General features: G+C 38.1%; 1 protein-coding gene across 4 annotated transcripts; it reads left to right on the top strand.

The window, feature by feature from the left end:
- Positions 1 to 12: 12 nt before the first annotated feature.
- Positions 13 to 8,519, top strand: LOC103987804 (protein SEEDLING PLASTID DEVELOPMENT 1). Of its 4 annotated transcripts, XM_065112654.1 has the most exons (12): positions 13 to 473; positions 562 to 776; positions 2,366 to 2,516; positions 3,686 to 3,877; positions 4,492 to 4,654; positions 4,778 to 5,022; positions 6,665 to 6,841; positions 6,912 to 7,034; positions 7,153 to 7,482; positions 7,670 to 7,799; positions 7,910 to 8,020; positions 8,241 to 8,519. In XM_065112654.1, the coding sequence occupies exons 1-9, from the start codon at positions 60 to 62 to the stop codon at positions 7,465 to 7,467; spliced, it is 1,995 nt and encodes a 664-aa protein (XP_064968726.1). In that variant the 5' UTR covers positions 13 to 59; the 3' UTR covers positions 7,468 to 7,482; positions 7,670 to 7,799; positions 7,910 to 8,020; positions 8,241 to 8,519. The 4 variants fall into 4 exon arrangements, with proteins under 4 accessions (XP_064968726.1, XP_064968725.1, XP_064968729.1 ...); XM_065112653.1 differs by lacking the exon at positions 7,670 to 7,799; XM_065112657.1 differs by lacking the exons at positions 6,665 to 6,841; positions 6,912 to 7,034; positions 7,670 to 7,799.
- Positions 8,520 to 24,231: the final 15,712 nt, after the last annotated feature.

Raw genomic sequence — 24,231 nt, 5'->3', positions numbered from 1 at the left:
TCTTGGGCCTCCCACCGCTACGCAGATCACAAGTCGAAGCAAAGGCCTCGAACCGTCCGATGCTGCTGCTCCGCCCAAATCCGCACCTGTCCTCCGTCGCCGCCCTAGCCCGCACCCGCGGCTCCCTCCCGCCGTTCCTCTCATTCTTCTCCCTCCGGCTCCCGTCCCGTAGCCTCCCCGCGCCGTTGCCCCTTTTCTCTACGCCGCCGCGCCGGCCGCGCCGTCTTCCCCCTCCCACCGCCGGCGACGACGTCGCCGACCAATACGACGGGTTCGATGAGGAGCTGCGCCGTCTTCTGGTCCTCCTCCCGCTGGAGATGCGGAGGCGGGCGGAGGCCCATCCGGAGGTCCGCCGCCTCGTCGAGATCGTCATGGACCTGGGCCGGCGGCCCCTTGCCCGCTTCCCCTCCGGCGACTTCTTTCTCTCCGACTGCCCCATCTCCTCCCAGGACCTCCACCACGCCGCCTCCCAGGTTGCCCTCTCCTCCATTTCCCCAAGAAAGAATCAAGAAGCAAGTGGGTCAAGAACCGATGTCATGGGAATGATTCTTTCGGTGTCAGGTGGGCGACTTTGCCGCGGATAATCGGGCGGGCATCAGTCGGACGTTGCACCGGATTAGCGCCATCAGGAACCGGAAGGGCTCCATCGTTGGACTCACTTGCCGGGTTGGCCGATCAGTCACCGGCAGTGCCAATCTGCTGCGTGATTTGGTGAAGGATGGGGGTTCACTGTTACTTATAGGTCCTCCAGGAGTCGGCAAGACCACAGTCATCAGGTTTCACATTCATCTATTTCCGACTCATATGCAATTAGGTAGAGCAGGTCTTGTTTCTCTTAGTATAGAACGCTAGGGTTCCAGAAATCATGTTATGGACACCAAATGGCTGACTTTAGGAAGTGAAGCATTACCGTGAAAACTAATCGAAGTTCTAAAGAATCAATGCAATCTGATTCAAATGATCTGAATAATTTAGGTCTACGTTGAGTTTGTAGTTTGTTTAGTTCGTTGGATTGAAATGACCTTTCTAATTTTGATATTAACCTAAAAAAGAGCTCAGTGGTGGGAACTGATCCATATAGTCAACTCCAAATGGTTGAGATATCAAAACTTCTTTTTATCCTTGTATTAAAGATGGCTTGTTGAGATTAGAGTCTACTTTAGTTGGGAAAGGTTATTAAGTCACCATAATTTTTAGGTTCTTCTTATCAAAGAATTTTGGAGTTCTAGCATGTCTGCTTTTGTTGTATTTGGATTTTGGACTCCTAGAGAGGAAGAAAACTAGATAAGAGGATCTGTTGAAGCAAAAAAAGAAAAAGATCCAATGGGATTTGACAATCTATTTAGGTGACTTGTTTTTAGTTTATGAAGAAGACACAATATTTTTTTGATGAAAAGAATCAATGCTTCTTTTCCTTATTCTTTTCAAATTCAAACACCTAAAGGACATAAGCTGACACCATTTGTGGCCGATGACATCATTGCTGCTGCCATTGTGGTTGCACGCTGGGACTCTTTTTTTCCACCACAAGCTGGTGGTGTAGTCAACTGATGGGGCTTAGATGTAGCCACTAGCTTGTGGAGTTGTGGTGTTATCAACTGATGGGGATTAGATGTAGCCATGGCACGTTGTCACCTGTTGTCTGCACCACTATTGCAGCCTGCCAATAGCAGGCCATGGTCAGAGGTGTTTGATATTATTTTTCTGTGTTTTGTCACTTCTGGTTTGTTTTCCTTTCCTTTAAAGTCTAAACATAGCTATTCCAATCTCTGGCCATCATCGATCTGTTGCTGATTGACATCTTCAGAAGGTGGCTAATTGATGGAGACGATGAGGATACTTACTATATTATGAGTATATGGATCTAAATGATCAGTTATTATGTTCAACAAGTTGCTTATGGCCTACCTCAAATTGCATCCCAACTATTGTGGTTAGTTTCAGACGGTGTCGCTGTCTGGTTCGAATCACATTCTGGAAGGGGTGATGGGAGAAGATAGGGGGAAGAGATGGATGGTAACCATAGGTGTTGAATTAGCTCACTAATTAAATGAGATATATATATTTGATCCGAGAAGACAAACTCTTATTATTAATCTTACCTTCTTCCAAAGCTAGTTGAAGTCCATTATAACCAAGATAAGGCATTAGTTAAAGAAAATTGTTCTTCAAGATTACAAAATGATTGAATATGTTGTATGTGAACTTATAGACCGTACAGCCCCAAATTCATGTCAACAAACATAATTTCTTTTGTAAAGCCTAAGAATCTGTTGGTATGCCACAGATTGAAATTTTCATGGAAGTTGCACAAAAGCATTGGTGTTTTTTGGGTACTTATCATCTACCTGACTGACTTTAACAGAGAAATAGCAAGGATGCTTGCAGATGATTACAAGAAACGGGTCATGATCGTTGACACCTCCAATGAGATAGGTGGAGATGGTGACATTCCTCATGCTGGGATAGGGAGTGCCCGTAGGTTGCAAGTGCCCTACCCTGACATGCAACACAAGGTCTACTAATTTCACTAGTGGCAGTGCATGTTTCATGTACAGTTGCAAATTTTAGTACGAGTAGCTTTTTGTAGGCCTTAATATGCTTCTCTTAATATGGATCAACACCTTTTTGTTGATATCTTCCATTGTCAATGTTATTTGTTGTATAATCTGTATCGTTTATTGAAGATGAAGTAAATAAACATACTGATTTTTTATTAGTGTTTGTAGCAGTTTTTTATAATTATTTTTCTTTTGTTGCAGAGGATGCCACAGCCATGTGAATCATGTTTGAACTTCTATTTAATTAGAAGGAAAAAAGAAAAACAAAAGAAAGATTTGTTGCAATCAGTTGATCTGCATGGTTTAACCTGAATAGGAAGTATTGGAACCATCTGAAAACCAAGAAATTAGGACTTCAATTCAATCCTGATCAGGATTGTGTTGGCGGTGGTTTTTTAATACTATCATGAAAAACTAAGGTTTGACATACCGAAATGTACCGCTCGATACGGGTGGTATGTACCAGTCTGACAGAGGACCGATACAGACAGTACATCTATAAACCCTAGTGTACCATGTGTTGATTTGCTTGGTACAACTCGGTATGTACTGTACCGACAACTGGTTGATATACCGGTACAGATTAATAATGCGAACCATGTGAAAAACAAATCTTACTGTTATGAGCTTGAAGGAGAAGCATCATTAGGAAAACAGAAGGCCTAGATGGTTAATATTTTAATGAGAAACCTGATAACATTTCTCATGAACAAACAATCTAAGTTAAAATTCAGCTAATAATCTAAGAAAAAAATGAAGCTCTTTCATCAAATTTCAAAATTATTTTATATTATTAATGTTGTTGGCTTTGATGAGTGTATTTGGGTTTCATATTCAAGATTAAGATGCATACACCAAAAGTTAAAATCAAAGCATATATTTTGCCATTCACTTAGAAAGAGGAGTATTATTAGAAAATTGTTGACAACTAAAGGTCTTGGTCTATTTATGGTTGGCCAATTATGATTTCAACTTGTTTCATGATGTTCCTTTGAGTTGAAAACTAATAAGTATTTGTTCTTTCTTAATCTCTATAAGTTCATGTCTTAGTTTAGAATTTGAGTCTTAATCATATGTATTAAGGTTGATACTAATAAGTATTTGTTCGTCTCCATGGCAACCAGGTGTTGATCGAAGCAGTAGAAAACCATATGCCACAAGTAATTGTGATCGATGAAATTGGAACTAAGCTAGAAGCGGTAGCTGCTAGTACCATTGCACAACGTGGTATCCAGCTTGTTGCCACTGCTCATGGAGTAACAATAGAGAATTTGATCATGAATCCTTCTTTAGAGATGCTTGTGGGGGGAATACAAGTATGCCTTTTCCCTTCCAATCTCCGTCAATAGCTTTTATGTTTACCCAAAAAATAAATAATTAAGGTCATAAAGTAACAGAAGCTTGCTGTTTTAGTCTCCACATTTGCTTTGCTCAAACATCTTTAAAGGACATGGACTAATTATCTAAGTTGCTGAAACAGGTGTACCAGATCTTGCCAAATCCTGTATTAACAGGAGCCTCATACATTTGGCCACCTTTTTTCCTTTTATGATTTAGGATATTTGTTTAGCAATTAGGTCTTGATTTGAAGAGTCTTAGAAGTTCCTTATGTATTTTTGTGACTATGAATTGTTCCAGGAAAAGTTATCCCTTTATTCTGGCCTTATAGTTTCTTGTGATTAATTTAATTTAATGAGTGATAGATAAATTTTTATTTGGCCAAGGACCTTGGTGTGTCTCCTCTGTAAGTTCTGTTATTTCTCTAATCTGTCTACTTACCTCTTCTCTATGTGCTTCTAGTTCTTCACTTACAAAATTGTCCTCCTCAATTTATTAGCATACTAGCCAGACAGATATGTTTTGTTAATGATATTTCTTAGTTAGGCTGACTTTTTTAGACTAACTTCTTGTGGTGATTTTTGTCCTTGAGAGTGTTACTTTAGGTGATGAAGAGGCTAGCAGAAGAGGTGTCCAGAAGACTGTCCTGGAGCGAAAAGGACCTTCAACATTTACATTTGGTGCAGAGATTGTCTCAAAGACTGAAGTACGAGTCCATCGTAGTTTAGAAGCCACAGTGGATGCTCTTCTAGCAGGTTGTCAGAAGTCACACTTGTGGTTCTCTCAACTGGGCCATTTTGTTTTTAAAAGGAAAAAACACTTTCTTTGTTTTTTCACTTGTTCAATATCCTGTGATTATTTTCTTTGTTTTCACATAGGCCGGTCTCCAAATTTTGAAATTCGCAAGATGGACATCGAAGAGTCGACAGTTGAAACCCTTCCTTTGCAGAAGGAATCTCTTGGCGATATTTTCACTTTGAAGGAAGAAGAAAGCAAGGTCGAGAATGATCTTCTAATTCCTAGTCAAAAGTTGTGCAACAACATGCCTGCTATTGAATTTAAGGAAAAAGAGCTTGATATATCTCATAAAGTTGGAAGAGATTTCCACCTCTTTGTTTATGGGGTAAGGATCACTGGTACACATTCTGTCTCTTTGACTCAATTGCTTTATGTTCTACTTTTTGTGGTTCTTATTCTTTGACTGTTTTTACCGACTTATAAAATATGCTCATTATTTAAATTGTTTTTATCATTTGAAATTGTAGCACTAGGTTGATTTTGATGGCACCAGTCATCCTGCAGAAATCTCTAAGCAAGCTATTTTTCCCTTAAATTACATACACCATGATTTTTCAATAACCAAGTTGAATATCATGCATGCTGAATCCTTCATTACTCATAAACAAATCTATGTCTCGCTGATAGTCCTAATTATATTCAGCATCTCTTTGTTTATCAACAAATATATGTATCTATCTAAATAATCAAGTAATGGATGCCATTTTCTAGGATATGGTGTTTGGTGAACTCTGATCACGATGAGAGTTACAAAAACCATGAAACTGACGTTCATTGTTTTAATTTGTATACAAGTCACCAAAAAAGGTTTTAAGTTATATACATTTACTAACTGAATATAATATGTTAATTAAGGAATGCCTTTGTGCGACATGTATCTGTGCTGGTTTTGTGATTCATGAATTATGACCACAGTTGGCAATGGTCAGAATGCTATAATTGCAAACTGAATAGTGCTCATAGAAAGGGGAATAACCTGAAGTGAATAAAGAAACAATTTCTTAAACAATTTGCCTCAACACTTCGGATCTTTTGTTTCAATGGGAATAGGCTATCGGATGGACCTTCTTGGATGAGAGGAAAGTCCTATCCAAGAACCATCCTGTCAGGAGTTTCTTTAGTAGCGAATGTCTTGGCCAGAGTATTCTACAACGTGGTTGATAAAGACAATATTTAGCCATAAATTATTTTCTCAAATCTCTATAGGACCGTGTCGTATTTAAAGAGCCGTGTTCTAGAGCCACATTTGGCTTTTCTCCTTGCATATAACACTGGCATATATGCTAGTATTATATCATAGACAATTTTTTTTGGCTACAACTGTTTGCATATTTTGCTATCACTTTGAGTTTCGACAAGAATTCGACCTGTCAAGCATGACTAGGATGTGACATGTTACAGACACGTCAACAGATGTTTTGACAGTGACAGTGAGACAACAAAACACGCAAACGGGAATCAGCGAGTGTAGTAAATTTATATATAATCATGAATTCAGGTGAAGATCATCATTTGGTGCAACTTATAAAGATAACAGTCATTTGCATGAGTAACAACCATGTATATGAATACTTGAAACCTATTTACCAAACATTAATTATAATTTCAACATCACAGTAAGTAAAATACCCATAAGTTTAGGTGACACGTGTCACATTATGTTGTGGAGCGCCTAAAATTGTGCCAGTCCTTTACAAGTGCCAATGTCTGACATGGATATGGTACCATATGATAAGCTTTTAGGGGTATTTGGTTGCCTACAATTGTAAATGCATGAAAATAGCAGCCAAAATCAAATATGCAAGCAGTGGTTGGAGGTGTGCATCTGTTTGAATGCTTGTATATACAGTTGTTACATGTAAGTAGTAGTTGTTCCCAAGTCTGATTTTGATAAATTTGTTGTCTGTATCTAAGACATATTTAGAAATAGTTCAATTTTGAACTAACTGGTTGAACAGTTGTTCTAGATCATGGAATCAAGCATCTTACAAGCACTAAAACAGTTGGGAATTGATGAAATGATTGAGATAACTGATAATATAAGTGAAGCAGATGCATTTCTTGCCTTATCCTCCAAACTCAAAAAGAACTCCCAAATTCAGGCAGTTGCCAAGTCTCGCGACATTCCAATCTTTGTCACAAAGGTAGGTACAAGATTATGGTAAACTTATTTTCCATGTTGGCTTGTGTCTCATGGATGCTTGTGTCTTGTAGTCAACCTCTTTGGTACAGATTACAAAGGCTGTAGGTGCCCTTGTTAATGAACATGCCAATGTATCCAAATATCATAAAGCAGAACACGAAGCAACTTCATCAGAGATGGTTGATGCTCTAGAGGTTTTTTTTTTTTTTGAAATTTCTATTATATATTTCCTCCAAATACAGCTTCTTTTGAGTCAGTCAACACGCATGCACTACAATCCTGAACACCATCATACTAGTTTTCTGTTTTCAGGAAGCAAGACTGGCTATCGAACAAATTGTGATTCCACAAGGGAAGTCCGTACAGCTTCTCCCAAGACCACCACATATCATTCCAGTTCAGATAGACCTGATCAAGAAGTACAAACTCAAGTGGGAGATGGTGGGCCAAGAGCCTGGTGTTTATCTAAGAATCTTTCCCCTTCCCCTCCTGGCTGGCATTGGAGAAAAGAAATCCGTTGGTCAAGTTGTTGATGAGAATATTGAGCTCGACGAATTAAGAAGTTTCAGTGATACAGAGAGTTCACAAAGTGGGATACCTAGACTGCCTCTCCTCCCTGAATGGTAGCAGTCTTTCGTCGAGGTGCATAACTTTTCACTATTCTTTCATTCGCTACAGAATATATAGCCTTTCTCCATAAATTGCCATCTTGTTCCCCAATTTGTTTAGATATGAGTTATTAATTGTGATAAACAAGAAAAAAAAAGAAAAGAATCTTGAACCTTTTAAAGCTGAAGGGATTTTTTTTTTTTTAATGCTTGATCTCAAGGGATGTATTCTTGAGAAGGAAATCCCGGTTGAATGAAATCATTTCCGTACGTGGCCTTTGGTCGTGCCACCACCAAACAACATTCTACTTTTGAGTTTGTGCAGGCAACAGTTCTGCCTCCCTTTTGTTTGTGAGCATTTTGATGAATCCTTGGGCATCATGTAATTTACAAGTGTTCATTTGTTTCTGTTCCATATTGCTGACAATTCAAACTTGTTGATCTGTTGATACGTCATACAGGCAACCCTCCGGTGGCCTGTTTAGATGTACGTCGGATCTCTTGTCTGCTTCGATAAAGTAATAAAGCTCGTGGGAAGTAGTGCTGCAGGACAACTACAACATCAGCACGAGGTTGGTATTACTTGTTGCTCGTACACCTTTCCAACTCTTAATTTCATCTTCTTGTGGACCACAGGGCGTCTGTCTGCGTCTTGAGTATGGTTTGCTGATCTGATTATGACTTGTGATTGTGCCTCTTTTCTTCAAATTGACGTCGCTCTGTAGTTTATGACTTCGATGGATCTTTCTTTTATTGATCGAATAGCTAAGCCCACTTTACTGACTCATGCAGACAAAGTCGACACTACTTATCTTCAGATCATTTCAGGATGTGGAAGTTGTGCGTGGACACCAACGATGCCCAATCTCTTGCACCAATTGCGCAGGGGAGATTACTTTGGCAAAACCTCTACGTTGCTTGCAAATACCTGTCATGTGAATAATTTTTCTTTAGATTTTATCCCTTTTTATTTTTTTTCCTCCCCTCCCCCAGTGTTCTAAGTCCGCTGCATGAGCTGCCAATCAGAATTCCAGCTTTTAAAATTGAGTGCATCTGCCACATTCTTCGTAATGGTCGGTAATGACATTTAGTAGGATTCTGGTCGAGTCTGCATCAGAGGCCACAAACAAGATGGATAAAATATCATAGGAAAGTTTGGGTGGCATCTAAAGTGCAGAAACTTTTTGAACACTTGATTGTCGCACTAGTGAAGGTTTCAAAGTAGTAGAAGTTGGACATGGAGTGGACACTGAATTCAACTTCCAGCACTAGAAGAGGGCTGTGACGTAGATCGAAAATGAAATAAAAAATATTATTATTAGAAATGGTATGAGTAAACTGATCTTATAGAGCGGACGAGAGAAATTAACTTTTTATAGTAAATAAAAATATTTTCAATACTAAAAGATATTATATTTTGATAATTTTATATAGACCTTTATTTATATTAATTTTATATTTTAAAAAATAATTATTTAATAATATGAGATAATTAAAAGAAACATAAAATTTAATAGTGTGAGATAAGTAAAAATGATAAGCGAGCAATTTTAGGCTATTTGAAAATAGTCTTTTCAAATAATGCTTTGCATTAATTCCCTCCGCCTGAGAAAAAACTCATCTTCTAGTTTATGCATGCATATAATGGTTTCTTATTTAGAAATTATTTATATAAGTATGTAATATTGAAGGTATTTAAAATACCCTAATCATTTGGTAAATTAATAATATAGGCATTGTTATTAATTTTCTTTAAAACCTTATGGGGACCATATTTCTTGTGCCTTAATTTGTTATGTCTATGAAAAATCTCTTTTTTTGTAAGTATAACATAATCATATCTCCTTCGAATGTCTTCTCTCCTTTGCTTCCACATTAGTAGCTTCTAATTTCTTCACTTTTAACTTCTTCACTTTAACTTAGGTTTATTGTACTAGCTCAATCATATTGTTAGCTACTTTACTCATTTTATGAGTCTTTGGAAGGCAAATTAAATTTAAAGCATGCTTCGACACTTTATTATGAATAAAAGAGATTGGTGATACTTTGATAGAACTATTAATTCTGTTGTTATAAGTAAATTCAGCTTGTGCTGAAATCCCATTATCTTACTTTGTTACTATAAATACAACGAATTAAGTTTTCTATAGTTTTATTAGTTACCTATGTCATTAGTTTGTGGGCGAGTTGTGTTGCTAAAATTCAAACTTATGTTAAATTTTTTCTATAATATTAGTAAAAAATAAGATATAAATTTAAAATTTGTTTAGAAGTAATTGATTTTAGTACCGACACATGACTTCTCGAAGGAATAGTCTAATAATATGATTTGTATCTGAAAATTTTTAATATAGTATGAAATGAGCCATCTTGGAGAATCAATCTATAGCCACAAACACAAAATCAACTCGCCTTTAAATTTTTAGCAATCATAATATAAAATCCATAGATAAATCCTCCAGAATATCTTTTGAAAGTAGTAATGACATAAATAAATCAATTTTATGACTGTCCCTTTATAATTTGACAAGTCAAATATTTTCTTATAAAATTATCAACAGTCCTTTTTAATTGTAGCCGAAAGCACCTCTCTTCAATGCTTACTATTGTTTTGTCACGTTTGAAATGTCTACTGAGTCTTCTTGCATGTAAATCTTGACTAATTTGTTTCATAAGGATATTATCGGAATGCATAGCTTGTTACTTTTGAATAACTAACCATCATTGATATGATTGAGCAAATTAAATAGCATAACTAATTATTTATATAAGCAAATGTAGTTTCCATTTGTCTTTACGCCTTATATGAATTTGATAGTATCTATTATGAAGATCAATATTTGAGAATATCTTGGTGCTATGTAGTTGATCCTGTTAGCATAAAATTTGTAATCATGCTATCTGTAATGCGAAAAAAATTTTATGCCAAGATTGAAATCAAATAAATTGGATCTAACAATATTACGATGCATACCTTTTTCTTGTTGTTCAGAAAAATAAATCTTATCTGATCTACGAGCGCTTCATCTTGAGATATGAAATATCAATTTGCAAGGATCTGTAAGGAGAACTAGATCCTTCTCCTCTCTTCCTATTTTTTCACAAGACCACCTAGATTGATCGATTAGGGATTAGGGGATTATAGGAGAGGGAGATTGAGAGAAAAAACCTCAGACATTCTGATGCACATTGATGCACTCAGATACACACAGATGATACCCTTAGCCCCTAAAGGTCCTGTCTATTTATAGGCGAGAGTAGAGGGTCTAGGATAAGTTATTATGAGAGTTCCTCTGGATTTCTTTTCTACTAACCAATAACCATAATCAGAATACAATAATATCTATAATATATCTTACCTAATTAAACTAATTAAATAGGGTCACATAATCTAATATTCTCTCACTTGACCCAATAATTGGTAAGATACAAAAATATTTAAAAATTAAAAATAAATAAACAAAATTTATTTAAAAATAATTTGACTCAATTGGATTCTGAAATTTTTGAAAAAACTATATACACGCGCGTGAATTTTAGAAAATAGACCAATAAGTCCAACAATAATAATAATACTATATTAAGTCTAACTAACAATATGAGTCATAGCGGTTGTATGTCATCAGTGTCACACTTCCTTCTATGTACCATAATACTGTTAGCCTTTCCTAATATAGTCCAAAATGACCCCTATAATTTGTCTTGTCAAGTCAATCCTATCATCACATTCAACCATAATATGTATATACATAATTGTGAACAGGATAGCAGAAACAAATAACTTTAAGTACGTAAGTAAGAATGTCAATTATAGTATTCACTCAAACATGCATCACCATATCCTTTATGGGTTGCTCACAAATCCGAATATGTTCTTTCAAAATACTTTAGACTGTAAGTCTAAGTGAATGAATCAGCAATCAATACAGTAAAACTCAAGTAATTAATTGACATTATATATTTCTGGACTCATCTTCTCTAATCATTAAGTACTTTATGTTGGGTCCCGCCTAGATGTGCGCTTGGACAAATTTGGGCCATCAGCCCAAATCAAAGAAATCAAGAGAGAAAGGGCAAAGGCAAAATTGAGTGAGAGGGCAGTGTGCACAGTGAGCGTGCAGCCGCGTGCAGAGAAAAGAGAGAGAGAAAGATTAGGTTTCTGAGTTTTCTGCTTGACGATCGGTGGCCAAACATTGTCAGTTTCGGCCCAAATTTTATGTGGAGAATCCTTGCAGTAAACTCTACAATCCTAATGGTGTTGATCTATAGTTTACCCTCTCTAAGATACTTTCCTACGATATCCACTCCGTGAGACCTAGAATTCTCTTTTGAGGAGATCCATCCTATGTGATGAAGATATGCTATTCTTGAGCCAAGATCTATGATCTTGATGTTATTTTGATCCTCTAGTTATTCTAGAGAAGACCTATTGTAAACCTGTTATCATTATTATTGATAGTGGAAGTTTAAGGTGGACTACGGTCCCGTGGTTTTTCCCACATTGGGTTTTTCATGTTAAAAAGATTTGGTCTCACTGTGTGATTGATTTATTGCTCTATTGTTTATGCTGTGCTGATTGATATTAGCATTTTGATATCAAGTTTATATTTTGATGAGGAACCTATTTTGATACACAAAGAGGGAAAAGAATTATTTCCCATTAACATGTTTCTTCCTAACAAGTGGTATCAGAGCATCAGGTTGTTTGGTGCTAGTTTTCTTGTGTGATTGAAATGGAGTCAGATGGTATGATTAAATTGAACTCATCAAATTATTCCACTTGGAGACGTCTGATGGAAGATTTGCTCTATTGCAAAGATTTATATAAGCCTATCAAGGTTAAAGATAAACCTTCTACTATGGACGATGAAGAATGGGAAGTTCAACATAGAAAAGCTATTGCCTATATTAGAAGATGGATGGATATAAACTTGCATGAGCATATTTCAGATGAAATCAGAGCTGATGTTGTTTGGCAAAGGTTAGAAAATCTCTTTGCGAAAAAGACAATGGGAAATAGAATTTCTCTCCTCAGAAGGCTTGTAAATTTGAAGTATAAAGATGGTGGTGGTAACATTGTTGAGCACATAAGCCTATTTCAGAGTCTTGCAAACAAGTTGGTTGCTATGAAAATGAATATAGATGATGAGATGCATGGATTATTACTTCTCAGCTCTTTACCAGAAAGTTGGGAAACGTATGTAGTGACTATTTGTAACTCCACGCCAAAGGGGACTCTAACCATAGATATGGTTAAAGACAGTTTGCTAAATGAAGATGCCAGAAGGAAAGAACAGGGTGAATCTTCTTCTAGGGCATTTGTTACTGAAAAACAAGAAAGACGTGGAAGAAGTCATAGCAGAAATCCATATGGTTATAGAGGAAGATCCAAGTCTAGAAGAGATATCAAATGTTTTCACTGTAATAGGCCAGGTCACATGAAGAAAGAGTGTAGGTTTTGGAAGCGAGAACAGAATGAAATGAAGAAAAATGAAAAAGAGACCAATACAGTTGCTGCTGAAGGTAATATCACTATTGTTTGTGATGAAGGTTGTGTCAGTCTTGTAGCTCAAGATAGTAACTAGGTAATTGACTCTGGTGCTTCATTTCATGTTACTTCTCATGGTGATTTCTTTAGATCTTACACTGTCGGTGATTTTGGTAATGTCAGAATGGGAAACAATGGTACATCTAAGATTGTGGGTATTGGAGATATTTGCTTGGAGACCAGTAGTGGGAGCAAATTAATACTCAAAGATGTAAGGCATGTTCCAGATATTCGTCTTAACTTGATATTTACAGGTAGACTTGATGATGAGGGCTTTGCACATTATTTTGGTGAAAGTAAATGGAAACTCACTAAAGGTTCTCTAATTGTGGCAAAAGAAAAGAAGATTAACTCTTTTTATATCATGGAAGCTAAGCTACACAAAGGAGAGATTAATGCAATTCGAAAAGGTGAAAGTATAGATCTTTGGCATAAGAGGCTTGGACATATCAGCGAGAAGGGACTTCAAACTCTTGCTAGAAAGCAATTCTTACCAGAGTTGCAAGATACATCTCTTAAATCTTGTGATCATTGCTTAGCTGGAAAAACACATAGAGTTCCATTTCAGACATATCCATCATCTAGAAGATCTGATGTTATTGATTTAGTTCATACTGATGTTTGTACTATGCAAACTAGAACTCTTGGATGTGCTCTTTATTTTGTTACTTTTATTGATGACCATTTTAGAAAAGTTTGGGCTTTTGCTTTGAAATCTAAAGACTAGGTACTCGATGTTTTCAAGGAGTTTCATGTTAATGTTGAAAGGGAAACTGGCAAAAAGCTAAAGTGTGTTCGATCAGATAATGGTGGCGAGTATAGGGGTCCTTTTGAGAATTATTGCAGGTTCCATGGTATCAGGCTTGAGAAAACAGTTCCTAAAACTCCTCAGCAGAACGGTGTGGCAGAAAGGATGAACAGAACCATTGAAGAAAGGATTAGGTGTATGCTTTCTCATGCCAAGTTACCGAAGTCATTTTGGGGGGAGGCTATGAGAACTACAGTTGACCTGATAAATCTTTCTCCATCAGTTCCTCTGCAAGGTGATGTTCCAGAGAGAGTCTGGAGAGGAAAAGATATATCTTATAATCATTTGAGAGTCTTTGGGTGTAAAGCATTTGTGCATATTCCCAAAGATGAGAGGTTCAAGCTTGATAATAAGGCAAAAACATGTATCTTCTTGGGATATGGTCATGAAGAGTTTGGGTACAGATTATGGGATCCAGTGAATAAGAAGATTATTAGAAGCAGAGATGTTGTGTTTCTTGAAGACCAATTGTTTGATGATGGTGATAATGTTGAGAAGCCAGAAACCTCTGTTTATATTCCTTGGAGTTTGGGTCCAGTTCCTTCACCTGTAGTTCATGATGATCATGGGGGAGATGAACAAGAAGATCATGGTGAGAATGTAAGTGATGATACACCTACAGTTGATGATGCTGAACCAACTGAACAGGCACCTCCACCACCAGTTGAGATTCCATTGAGAAGATCCACTAGAGAGCGACAACCCTCTACTAGATATCCTCCACATGAGTATGTTATGCTTACTGACGGGGGAGAGCCAGAAACTTACCAAGAAGCTATTCTACATGAGAATAAGAGTGAGTGGGTTAATATCATGCAAGAAGAGATGAGATCCTTGCTTGAGAACCACACCTATGACTTGGTAAAGTTGCCTAAAGAGAAGAAAGCTCTCAAGAATAAGTGGGTTTACAAATTGAAGACCGAAAGCAATAGCTCACAACAGTTGATGATGCTGAACCAACTGAACAGGCAACTCCACCACCAGTTGAGATTCCATTGAGAAGATACACTAGAGAGCGACAACCCTCTACCAGATATCCTCCACATGAGTATGTTATGCTTACTGACGAGGGAGAGCCAAAAACTTACCAAGAAGCTAGAATAAGAGTGAGTGGGTTAATGCCATGCAAGAAGAGATAAGATCCTTGCTTGAGAACCACACCTATGACTTGGTAAAGTTGCCTAAAGAGAAGAAAGCTCTCAAGAATAAGTGGGTTTACAAATTGAAGACTGAAAGCAATAGCTCACAACAGAGATACAAGACACGACTAGTTGTGAAAGGATTCAGTCAGAAGAAAGGTATTGACTTTGAAGAAATATTTTCTCCGGTTGTGAAAATATCCTCTATTCGAGTTGTTCTTGGTTTGGCTGCCCGTTTGAATTTAGAAGTTGAGCAACTTGATGTAAAAACAGCATTTCTTCATGGTGACTTAGAAGAAGAAATTTACATGGAGCAACCAGAAGGTTTCAAAGTCAAGGGAAAAGAAAATATGGTATGTAAGCTTAAGAAAGCTTATATGGACTCAAACAGGCACCTATACAGTGGTACAAGAAGTTTGATTCCTTTATGATGAGCCAAGAGTATGATAGAACCACATATGATCATTGTGTGTTTATGAAGAAATTTTCAGATGATGATTTTATTATTTTACTGCTATATGTTGATGATATGCTGATTGTTGGCCATGATGTTGGAAAAATTGGAAAGCTTAAAAGAGAGCTAAGTAAGTCTTTTGCCATGAAAGACTTAGGATCGGTGAAACAAATACTTGGCATGAAGATTCTTCGTGATAGGAAGAAAATGAAGATTTGGCTATCTCAGGAGACCTACATTGAAAAGGTTCTTGAAAGATTCAATATGAGTAAAGCCAAAGCAGTTTGTTCTCCACTTGCATGTCATTTCAAACTGAGTTCGAAACAATGTCCTACAAGTGAGAAAGAAAAAGAAGAAATGTCCAGAGTGCCTTACTCATCTGCAGTAGATAGTTTGATGTATGCTATGGTTTGTACTAGGCCAGATATAGCTCATGCAGTTGGAGTTGTTAGCCGATTTCTCTCAAATCCTGGAAAGGAACATTGGGCCGCAGTGAAATGGATATTAAGATATCTAAGAGGTACTTTCAGGTTGTGTTTATGTTTTGGCAGTGATGAACCTGTGTTAGAAGGCTACACAGATGCAGACATGGCAGGTGATACTGATTCCAGGAAGTCCACTTCGGGATTCTTGATGACATTTGCAGGAGGAGCAGTCTCTTGGCAGTCTAAGTTACAGAAGTGTGTTGCTATATCAACCACAGAAGCAGAATACATAGCAGTTACTGAAGCCTGTAAGGAAACTTTATGGATGAAAAAGTTTCTACAGGAATTGGGCTTGAAACAGGAAGTATATACTGTTTACTGTGACAGTCAGAGCGCCATTCACCTCTCCAAGAATTCAACATATCATTCTAGATCCAAGCATATTGATGTGAGATATCATTGGATTCGTGATGTGCTTGAGATGAAAGAATTACAGTTGGAAAAGGTGCATACCAATGAGAATGGTTCAGATATGTTGACAAAGTCTTTGCCTAAGGAGAAGCTTGAAGCATGTAGGCGAAGAGCGGGCTTGGTACAGCCCACCATATGAGCTGGAGGGGGAGAATTGTTGGGTCCAGCCCATATGTGGGCTTGGACAAATTTGGGCCATCAGCCCAAATCAAAGAAATTAAGAGAGAAAGGGCAAAGGCAAAATTGAGTGAGAGGGCAGTGTGTACAGTGAGCGTGCAGCGACGGCGTGCTGAGAAAAGAGAGAGAAAGATTAGGTTTCTGAGTTTTCTGCTTGACGATCGGTGGCCAAACGTTGTCAGTTTCGGCCCAAATTTTATGTGGAGAATCCTTGCAGCAAACTCTACAATCCTAACGGTGTTGATCTACAGTTTACCCTCTCTAAGGTACTTTCCTACGATATCCACTCCGTGAGACCTAGAATTCTCTTTTGAGGAGATCCATCCTATGTGATGAAGATATGCTATTCTTGAGCCAAGATCTATGATCTTGATGTTATTTTGATCCTCTAGTTATTCTAGAGAAGACCTACTGTAAACCTGTTATCATTATTATTGATAGTGGAAGTTTGTGGTGGACTGCGGTCCCGTGATTTTTCCCACATTGAGTTTTCCACGTTAAAAAGATTTGGTCTCACTGTGTGATTGATTTATTGCTCTATTGTTTATGCTGTGCTGATTGATATTAGCATTTTGATATCAAGTTGATATTTTGATGAGGAACCTATTTTGATACACAAAGAGGGAAAAGAATTATTCCGCATTAACAGGTTTCTTCCCAACACTTTATACCATAATGCATATAGATGCAATAGTACTTGTCATTCTTAGAGAAAAAAACTACTGCAATGTCATAAAATATCTTCAACGATTTGATAATTGAGTCTTACTACACCAAATCCTGAGATAAAAATTTTTCAGTCAAAAATTTGATTAGTGGCCTCAAAGCATGCCACAAAATCAACTTGTATTATTAATAATAATAAATTACCCCTCTAATTGACATAAATATTAATCGTAAGGTGGACTTCCTATTATTGAGGTAATTTATATAATAAAAAAATATCATTATTTCAAGCTGATATCATCATCATATATCGTTGGTTGTTATAGGTGAATAGTACTATATCAATTGAAGTAACGAGATTAAACTATACCTACACCTCTTCTTTGGTTGCTTCTACGATGGTCCATAATTCCTTCTTCGTTTGACTCATCTTCATAAGTTGCTTGCCCATGTTGGATTGCAAACCCATATTAACGAGTAGGATGGTCATAAGTTTCAACTTTGATATGGTTGATTCTATCATTATCACAAACTTTATTCGTGCCTAAATTCAAGTTAGCGACCATATCGCAAATCACTCGAGGTTCCCGAGTCATCCTCGCTTCTTGTGCTTTTAGTGTCGATCGACACTCCTCGATCATGTTTGCTAGGATTATTGTCATTGCCTAAATTCCAAAGATCATCACTGTCGAAATTGTCATTGCTTGATAACACTATCATTGTTGCCATCATTATTATCACTAGACCTCATCCTGATAGGTTATAGAATTGTATTTAACAAATTAAATTTTACATATAGATGATCCACGATCATTTTCGAACTATAAATATATTATGCTTACACAAAATAGTAAGGCTCTGATATCAATTGAAGAAGGAAAACAAAATTAAGAAACTACGTTAAATTGACCTAAGGAAGTAGAAGAGAAATCAACTTTCTATAATAGACAAAATCTTTGCATTATTTAAGAGAATAAAACCTTTATAGTACTTGAAGACCTTCATTCTAAACCTTTATAGTATTTAAGAAACTTTTATAAGTTTAGAGGAAGTATTTATTTATATTAATTCTAGACCTTTAAAACTAAATAACTAATAATATATAATAATTAAAAGAAACATAAAAATTAATATTATAGGATAAATAAAAATAAATAAATAATTTTAGATTATTTAAAATATATTATTTTTTTACTTGTCTCGCGTTAAAAACTAAAGTCATATTGTTCTTTAGATTTCTCCGTATAACAAAGAAATATTGTATTGGGCACACTAGGAAGTTGCGCCCTGCTGCTTCTATATAAACCCCAACTAAAGCCCGCAGGCTGACCGAGCAACAACGATGACTAGACTACTTCCGATCCTTAGGCTTTGGACGTGCGTGCTTCTCATATTGCTCACCTCCGCTGGAAGCTCAAAAGCTCGCTTATTAGAACGGCGAGCAGTCGCAGTCGTATTGTTGCTCGACGCCGGAGGAGGACGAGGAGATCGGGTGGCAGAGATTGCATTCGATGAATCGAAGAGGGTGAGTCCCGGCGGTCCAGATCCGCAGCACCACTCCGTGTACCCTTAAAACATGAGAAGGCCTCCTCCTCATTCGTCTTCTTTGGGTCTGTGTCACCTGTTTCCTTACTCGAACATACGTGAGTTGCAGTCTAGGCTTTTTTCGACAACCGGAAACTGCCTTCCTCTTCGTGCTAATGTGGGATATGTGGCAGAGGATGCTGAAGACGAAGTTGGTCATGAACCCGATGGTTCCTTGTTTTCCTCTCCTCTGATGTCGTTTGTGCATGATCTATCTTTTTCTTATTTGGAATCTTACGATTAGCAGAAGAATCGATTGTGAGTTCGTGAAATTTAATCGAATTTCTGTAGAATTATGCATCATCATACGTACCATGCGATGGGAAACAATGTTCGTCTTTGTACTCAGTTGCCTCTGTTCTCTTTCCGCTGCAACTCTTTGCGTGCGTGCGGATATGAAGTCAATTTGTTTTGGCCATATCAAGTCTCATATAACTCGCTCTCGCTTCGTAGGTGGTGAGAGACATGTACGAGGAATCACATCATGGTTTCATGCTGAAGACAGACGTATATTCTTGATCTCAAATTTCAACGCGGCACCAAATAGGAAAGGAATTTAATTTATAATTGCATTCACGAAAAGAATACGATGGCAAAGTGCCAAGGAAGATATGCATATGATCCGTCGAAGAGTTTGTACGTTAAGAGTATCCTACTTGCAGATCACCAGCTCTCTCGAACACAGCTTGTACCTGAGGAGATAACTGTAGTAAGAAATCAAGCAAGCACAAGACAAGATCCTCGATCTACTTTGGATCCGTAGGAACGCCCTCTGGAACTGATAAGAAGAACAATGACTTGGGTCCTCCAGCGCTTCTTTCGCTCATCAAAGCGTCGGCAGATTCACGGTCGGAAATGGGTGCCTAATCAACCAAACACCCACTCCAAACCTTCTTCGCTTCTATCATCAATCTTTCATTCAATCAACGTTTTCACCCATGATTTAGTGAACATGGATTTCTTCGCACAAGACTGTGCATCGAATTCGACAGGCTCGATACTCAACAACATGCAAAAAATGGGTGCTTCTCACTACAAGTACTTGTTAGCAGTTGTCACATAATTGAAAGCAAACACCAACTTAATTCTGCGCCTCTCTACTTTGTGCTGATGAAGATCCGATCCATGTCACTACTAAAACCTTATGTTCTGAGATCTCCCTATACGTATATATTGTTGAGGAAATCCATGATGTTTACCATTTCTTTCCTTGCTTGCTTGAGATGGGCGGCAGTGATGCGGCACAAAGAAGACAGACTGTGCTGGTGGTGTCTGTGATGGCACAATCGTTTTCTTTTCCTTGTTGCATGTGAAGTGGAGCGGCAGATTCAACTCGAAACCAAAACACTCCGCTATTAAATCCATCAGCCGCATCTGATGTGGTCTCTGCAAGCAACTCAGATTAGTCCCTACCATAATATCCTTGACATGGTGATGGTGGCATCCCGATGGACTCAAAAACACTTGGAACATGTCACCATTGGTGTATACCTGAGAGTGCATGAGCTTGATTTGGTTGTCTACTGCATGCAAGCAAAGGTCACCCCAGCTGAGATTGTTCAGTATTTAGACTCTTCCACGGCCCCTTCCCCTCGAAAGGGGCGCTTCGAGGAGACACGACCTACTTAGTGCCATCTAAATACCAAGATAGGACCAATGGTTTGCGACCTCTCCTAAAGAGTTCAGTATTGCGTTATCTGATGATCTAGCTTGCAATGGAGAAGAAGGTGTGTGCGCGGATGAAGTTTGTGTACCCTACAAGACTTTCTCAATGCGGTCATGAGCATTGCCGATGCATAAACTTATTGCTGATCACTTGGTGGAGGCTAAATGTTCTCGTAATCTTCTGATTGCTGGTATTTGGACAGTGTAGCTCATGGCTACTGGAACAACATCTTCCGATTTGATTACCTGTGCATATATACTTAGCTTTGTTCCTGATGAGTCTTTTGTGTCGGAGAGCATGCGAGTAGAACATAGTGAGCAGCAACATGAGATAAATAAAAAGATTAATTATGATTCCTTCCATATTGATCGGTCCTCTCTGATTCCAAATGGTCTTGTGATTCTACGTTAAAAGTCAACTACAACGTTCCTTCACAAACGTTCGAAGAGTTCGATGTTTCTTTAGGATGACTCCCTCATCGACGATAAAGTTTCGGATCTCAAATCATATTACTTGAGACTCCTATTCATATAATGATTAGGTGAATATTTCTATAATAAGCAACAATGTAAATAATATTCTCCCTCTTCAACTTATGTGTGTATCGAGTTTTAATTGATTAGTTGAAGATATTTCTAAATATCTTTATCATATGTCTTACTCGATCGAGACAAAATTATTTGTCTCACGTAAACCTAATCAACATGAAGTCAATCATCCCAAATTTGTCACATTTAACTTCCATTTTCTAAACTGTTAGCCATTTTCGACTGTGAATAGGGATATTTGTCCGACAACAAAAGGGGTTAGATTCTTTTTTTTTCTCTTGCAAATAGCTAAATTAATCGCCGAAGAGACCAAATTGAAATGAACCCGTTTTAGATATTTAGTGTGGGAAGGAAGCCTAAGGGAATTCAACTTTTATCCTTCTTCTCTTGTCTCTCGAATCAAAGGCGAGTTCAGCTCTTGCATTTATCTCGACACAAAACCAAGTCGATCGTCTCGATAGTTCAAGTAATTCCACGTGGATGAACTACGAGAAGACTCCTTTTGGTGCTACAAACAACTCACAAGAACAAGATTGGACGTGATCACATGTTGATTTGAAAATCTAAATATTTTTATTAAAAATCTATCATGCCCCAATAAGATAGTGCTCCTGTTAAGGATACCAATCTTGGACCGATATAATGCAAAGAATTTATGAGCGAGAGACTTTATGAGTGAGTCTGCTAATTGATTAGTTGTATGTACATGAGAAACACGTAGTTGACACCGGACGACTTGATCTTGCACGAAGTGAAAGTCAATAGCAATATGTTTTATGCGAGAGTGGAACCCCGGATTCGCGCATAGATAGGTAACTCCGATATTATCATAATATATTGTAGAAATAGTAGAAATAGGAGTAGAATTGATGTTGAGTTTCTTGAGCAGATTTGTGACCCAATTGAATCATGCAGTGGCAGTGGCGATGACACGGTATCGCTGTTGCTAGCGAGGATGGAGCAATAGCGCTAGTGAGGGAAGAAGCATCGATGTCTACAACGCTAGAGACACCAGTGCAAAGTGGCACCATCGGCGTCGAGCACCATCGGCGTCGAGCACCTTCGCTGACAAGGTTCGTCGAGCACCTCAACAAAAAGAGAGCTTGCTCTAGGCAAGCGGCTCTAATACCACGTAAGAAATTAAACAAAGAAGATAGAAGATAGAAATGATATAAGAAGCTATATTCATTGTACAGGTTATGAGGGAGGATTTCCCTTAACAACGAAATTTCCTGTACAATTGAAGAAATCTTATCTAACTCAAATTTGTCATCTTGTCAATTGATACTTCTCTTAGAGAAGAGTTTCGATTAACACAAATTTATTTTCATAAAGAGTAAATACCAAAGTAGGATTCCAATCAAAAAGTTTCGGATGAAGTAACTACATGAGTAATTTTATGATAAGAAAACCTCAGTAATATTATTATTTCAATTATCCCTAGTTCATTTCTATCTTCTTCGGAGCCCACACCAATCAATTATTGTTTAATGATATCTTTGCACATTCTTAACTGAGCCTCCGAACCATGATTTGATCGCCATGTTGCTTATCAAAATATAAATCTTTTAGACTCTATTCATATGATGACAGATATATTACAGAAAGTATTAATTAATCTCTAAATAAATAAATTAATAAATAAATAACTATTCTCGTCTCCTCTCTTTCTCTCTCTCATATGACTCTCACGCTACGATTGTGTCTGCGACCATCTCTGGCGTCCATCAATCGCTCAGCAACTGGAACAACTCGTCCATCGAAGGCAGCAGCATAATCCCACCCTCTCCCGCCTCCTGCTCCGCCGAAATGGATCGCTTTCTTCCTCCACCACAGCTTCGCTCGACCTCATGGCTCCTCCTCCCGGCACGACCGCCAGGGCTCTCCGACGTCTCAGCGACGACGGAGTCCTTCCCGGTGAGGCACTGCACCACGGACTTGAACCGTGCGGCGTCGGCTTGTACGCACTTCGTGACGATGACTCTCACCTTCGTCGGTCTCCGTGCGTGGTCGGAAGACATGGCAATGGCTGGAGTGCACTCCTAGATTGTGGGGAGGAAGAAGCTCCGCTGTCGTAGATATACAAGTAGGGTGAGTGACTTTCTGCTTGAGGTCAAGAGACGAAGAGTCCGAGGAAACAGCAGCTCGCCGACGACTGAGAATAGTCAGAGGACGCACGATCGTTCGTGTAATGAACATGGTGGGAAAAGGACTCGTTTCCTACGTGGATAGGAGCTACATACCGACATGGAGAGGAATAGTAGGACGATCCACATCAAACAACTAAACCTTTGACGCAAGTGACCGAGATCAACTTGATCTGCAGAGAGTATTTTCTGCATCGATTAATAAATAATGGTAAATTCTACTCCAAGCAAGAGGCCGAAACAAGAAACCTGGAACCTTCGACGCGATAAGGTTGACCCCCAGCCTGACACAAGGAACCTGGAACCTTCGATGCGAAAAGGTTGACCCCCAGCGACTGGTTGAGAGCTGCTCCAAATGAATTCTCGGAGAGGGATGAATCGAGCCTGGAAGCGTCATGTAAAAGAGATTTTCCATGGCTTGGTTCTCTTGGCGCGAAAGAAATCTAAATGAGTCGGTGGAGCTCGTGCTTGAGAATTAGAATCACTTCCTACGCACGTGTTCTTGCAGCCGCTAAGGAAGATGTGCCCGTGCCATGAAATTTTCTTTCTTTCATATTCTTCTCGTGAGACGCAAGTGAATGGGAAGGAGAAGGCGACATCTCAAACAGCGGTCCCACCGTTCAATTTAAAAGCACATTTTGATCTTAGCTTAGCCACAACGGTTCATATTTATTATGTAAAATAAGAACACTAGGTTAAACTCGAACATCACATAGAACCACGAATGGGATATGCTGTGCGCTAGACCATCAAATCCTTTTGGGGAAATCATAACACTCTGATTAGTATGAAAATTTTCTTTTATTGTTTTCTTAAACTTGAGCATTTAATGCCAATAATAGTTAAATAAAACTCGCTGCTTCAAGCACCAAATAATTAGGCTTGACTTCTTCCATTAGATCATCCACGGTTCAGTGTTTTCATCTCTCATAGTAGTGCAATTTGGAGATGACTGGATATGTAGCAAGAAGAACATATACGTTCTGCTATGGGAGTAAAACTTATTTTCGTACTAGTAGATAAATCAAAACTGGGGCAGAATGAATTACCAACTTGTAAATCTTGTCCACATCATAAAAAGGAATTCTGCTGGCCCAAATACTATGGAGAAAATAATATAAATAAGAGAGAACTATTAGATATCGACCCA

Source organism: Musa acuminata, chromosome BXJ2-6, assembly GCF_036884655.1.
Source record: "Musa acuminata AAA Group cultivar baxijiao chromosome BXJ2-6, Cavendish_Baxijiao_AAA, whole genome shotgun sequence".
NCBI classification, from domain to species: domain Eukaryota; kingdom Viridiplantae; phylum Streptophyta; class Magnoliopsida; order Zingiberales; family Musaceae; genus Musa; species Musa acuminata.
The sequence above is the reverse complement of the archived record's forward strand: the minus strand, read 5'-3'. Positions and strand labels throughout refer to the sequence as shown.

What these genes read in the sequence shown, in the direction of transcription:
- LOC103987804 (XM_065112653.1), top strand. Translation starts at nt 60, where the DNA reads ATGCTGCTGCTCCGCCCAAATCCGCACCTGTCCTCCGTCGCCGCCCTA. An exon ending in TCCACCACGCCGCCTCCCAG is followed by an intron (nt 474 to 561) that starts GTTGCCCTCTCC and finishes TTTCGGTGTCAG; the next exon opens with GTGGGCGACTTTGCCGCGGA. An exon ending in AGATGGTTGATGCTCTAGAG is followed by an intron (nt 7,035 to 7,152) that starts GTTTTTTTTTTT and finishes TTCTGTTTTCAG; the next exon opens with GAAGCAAGACTGGCTATCGA.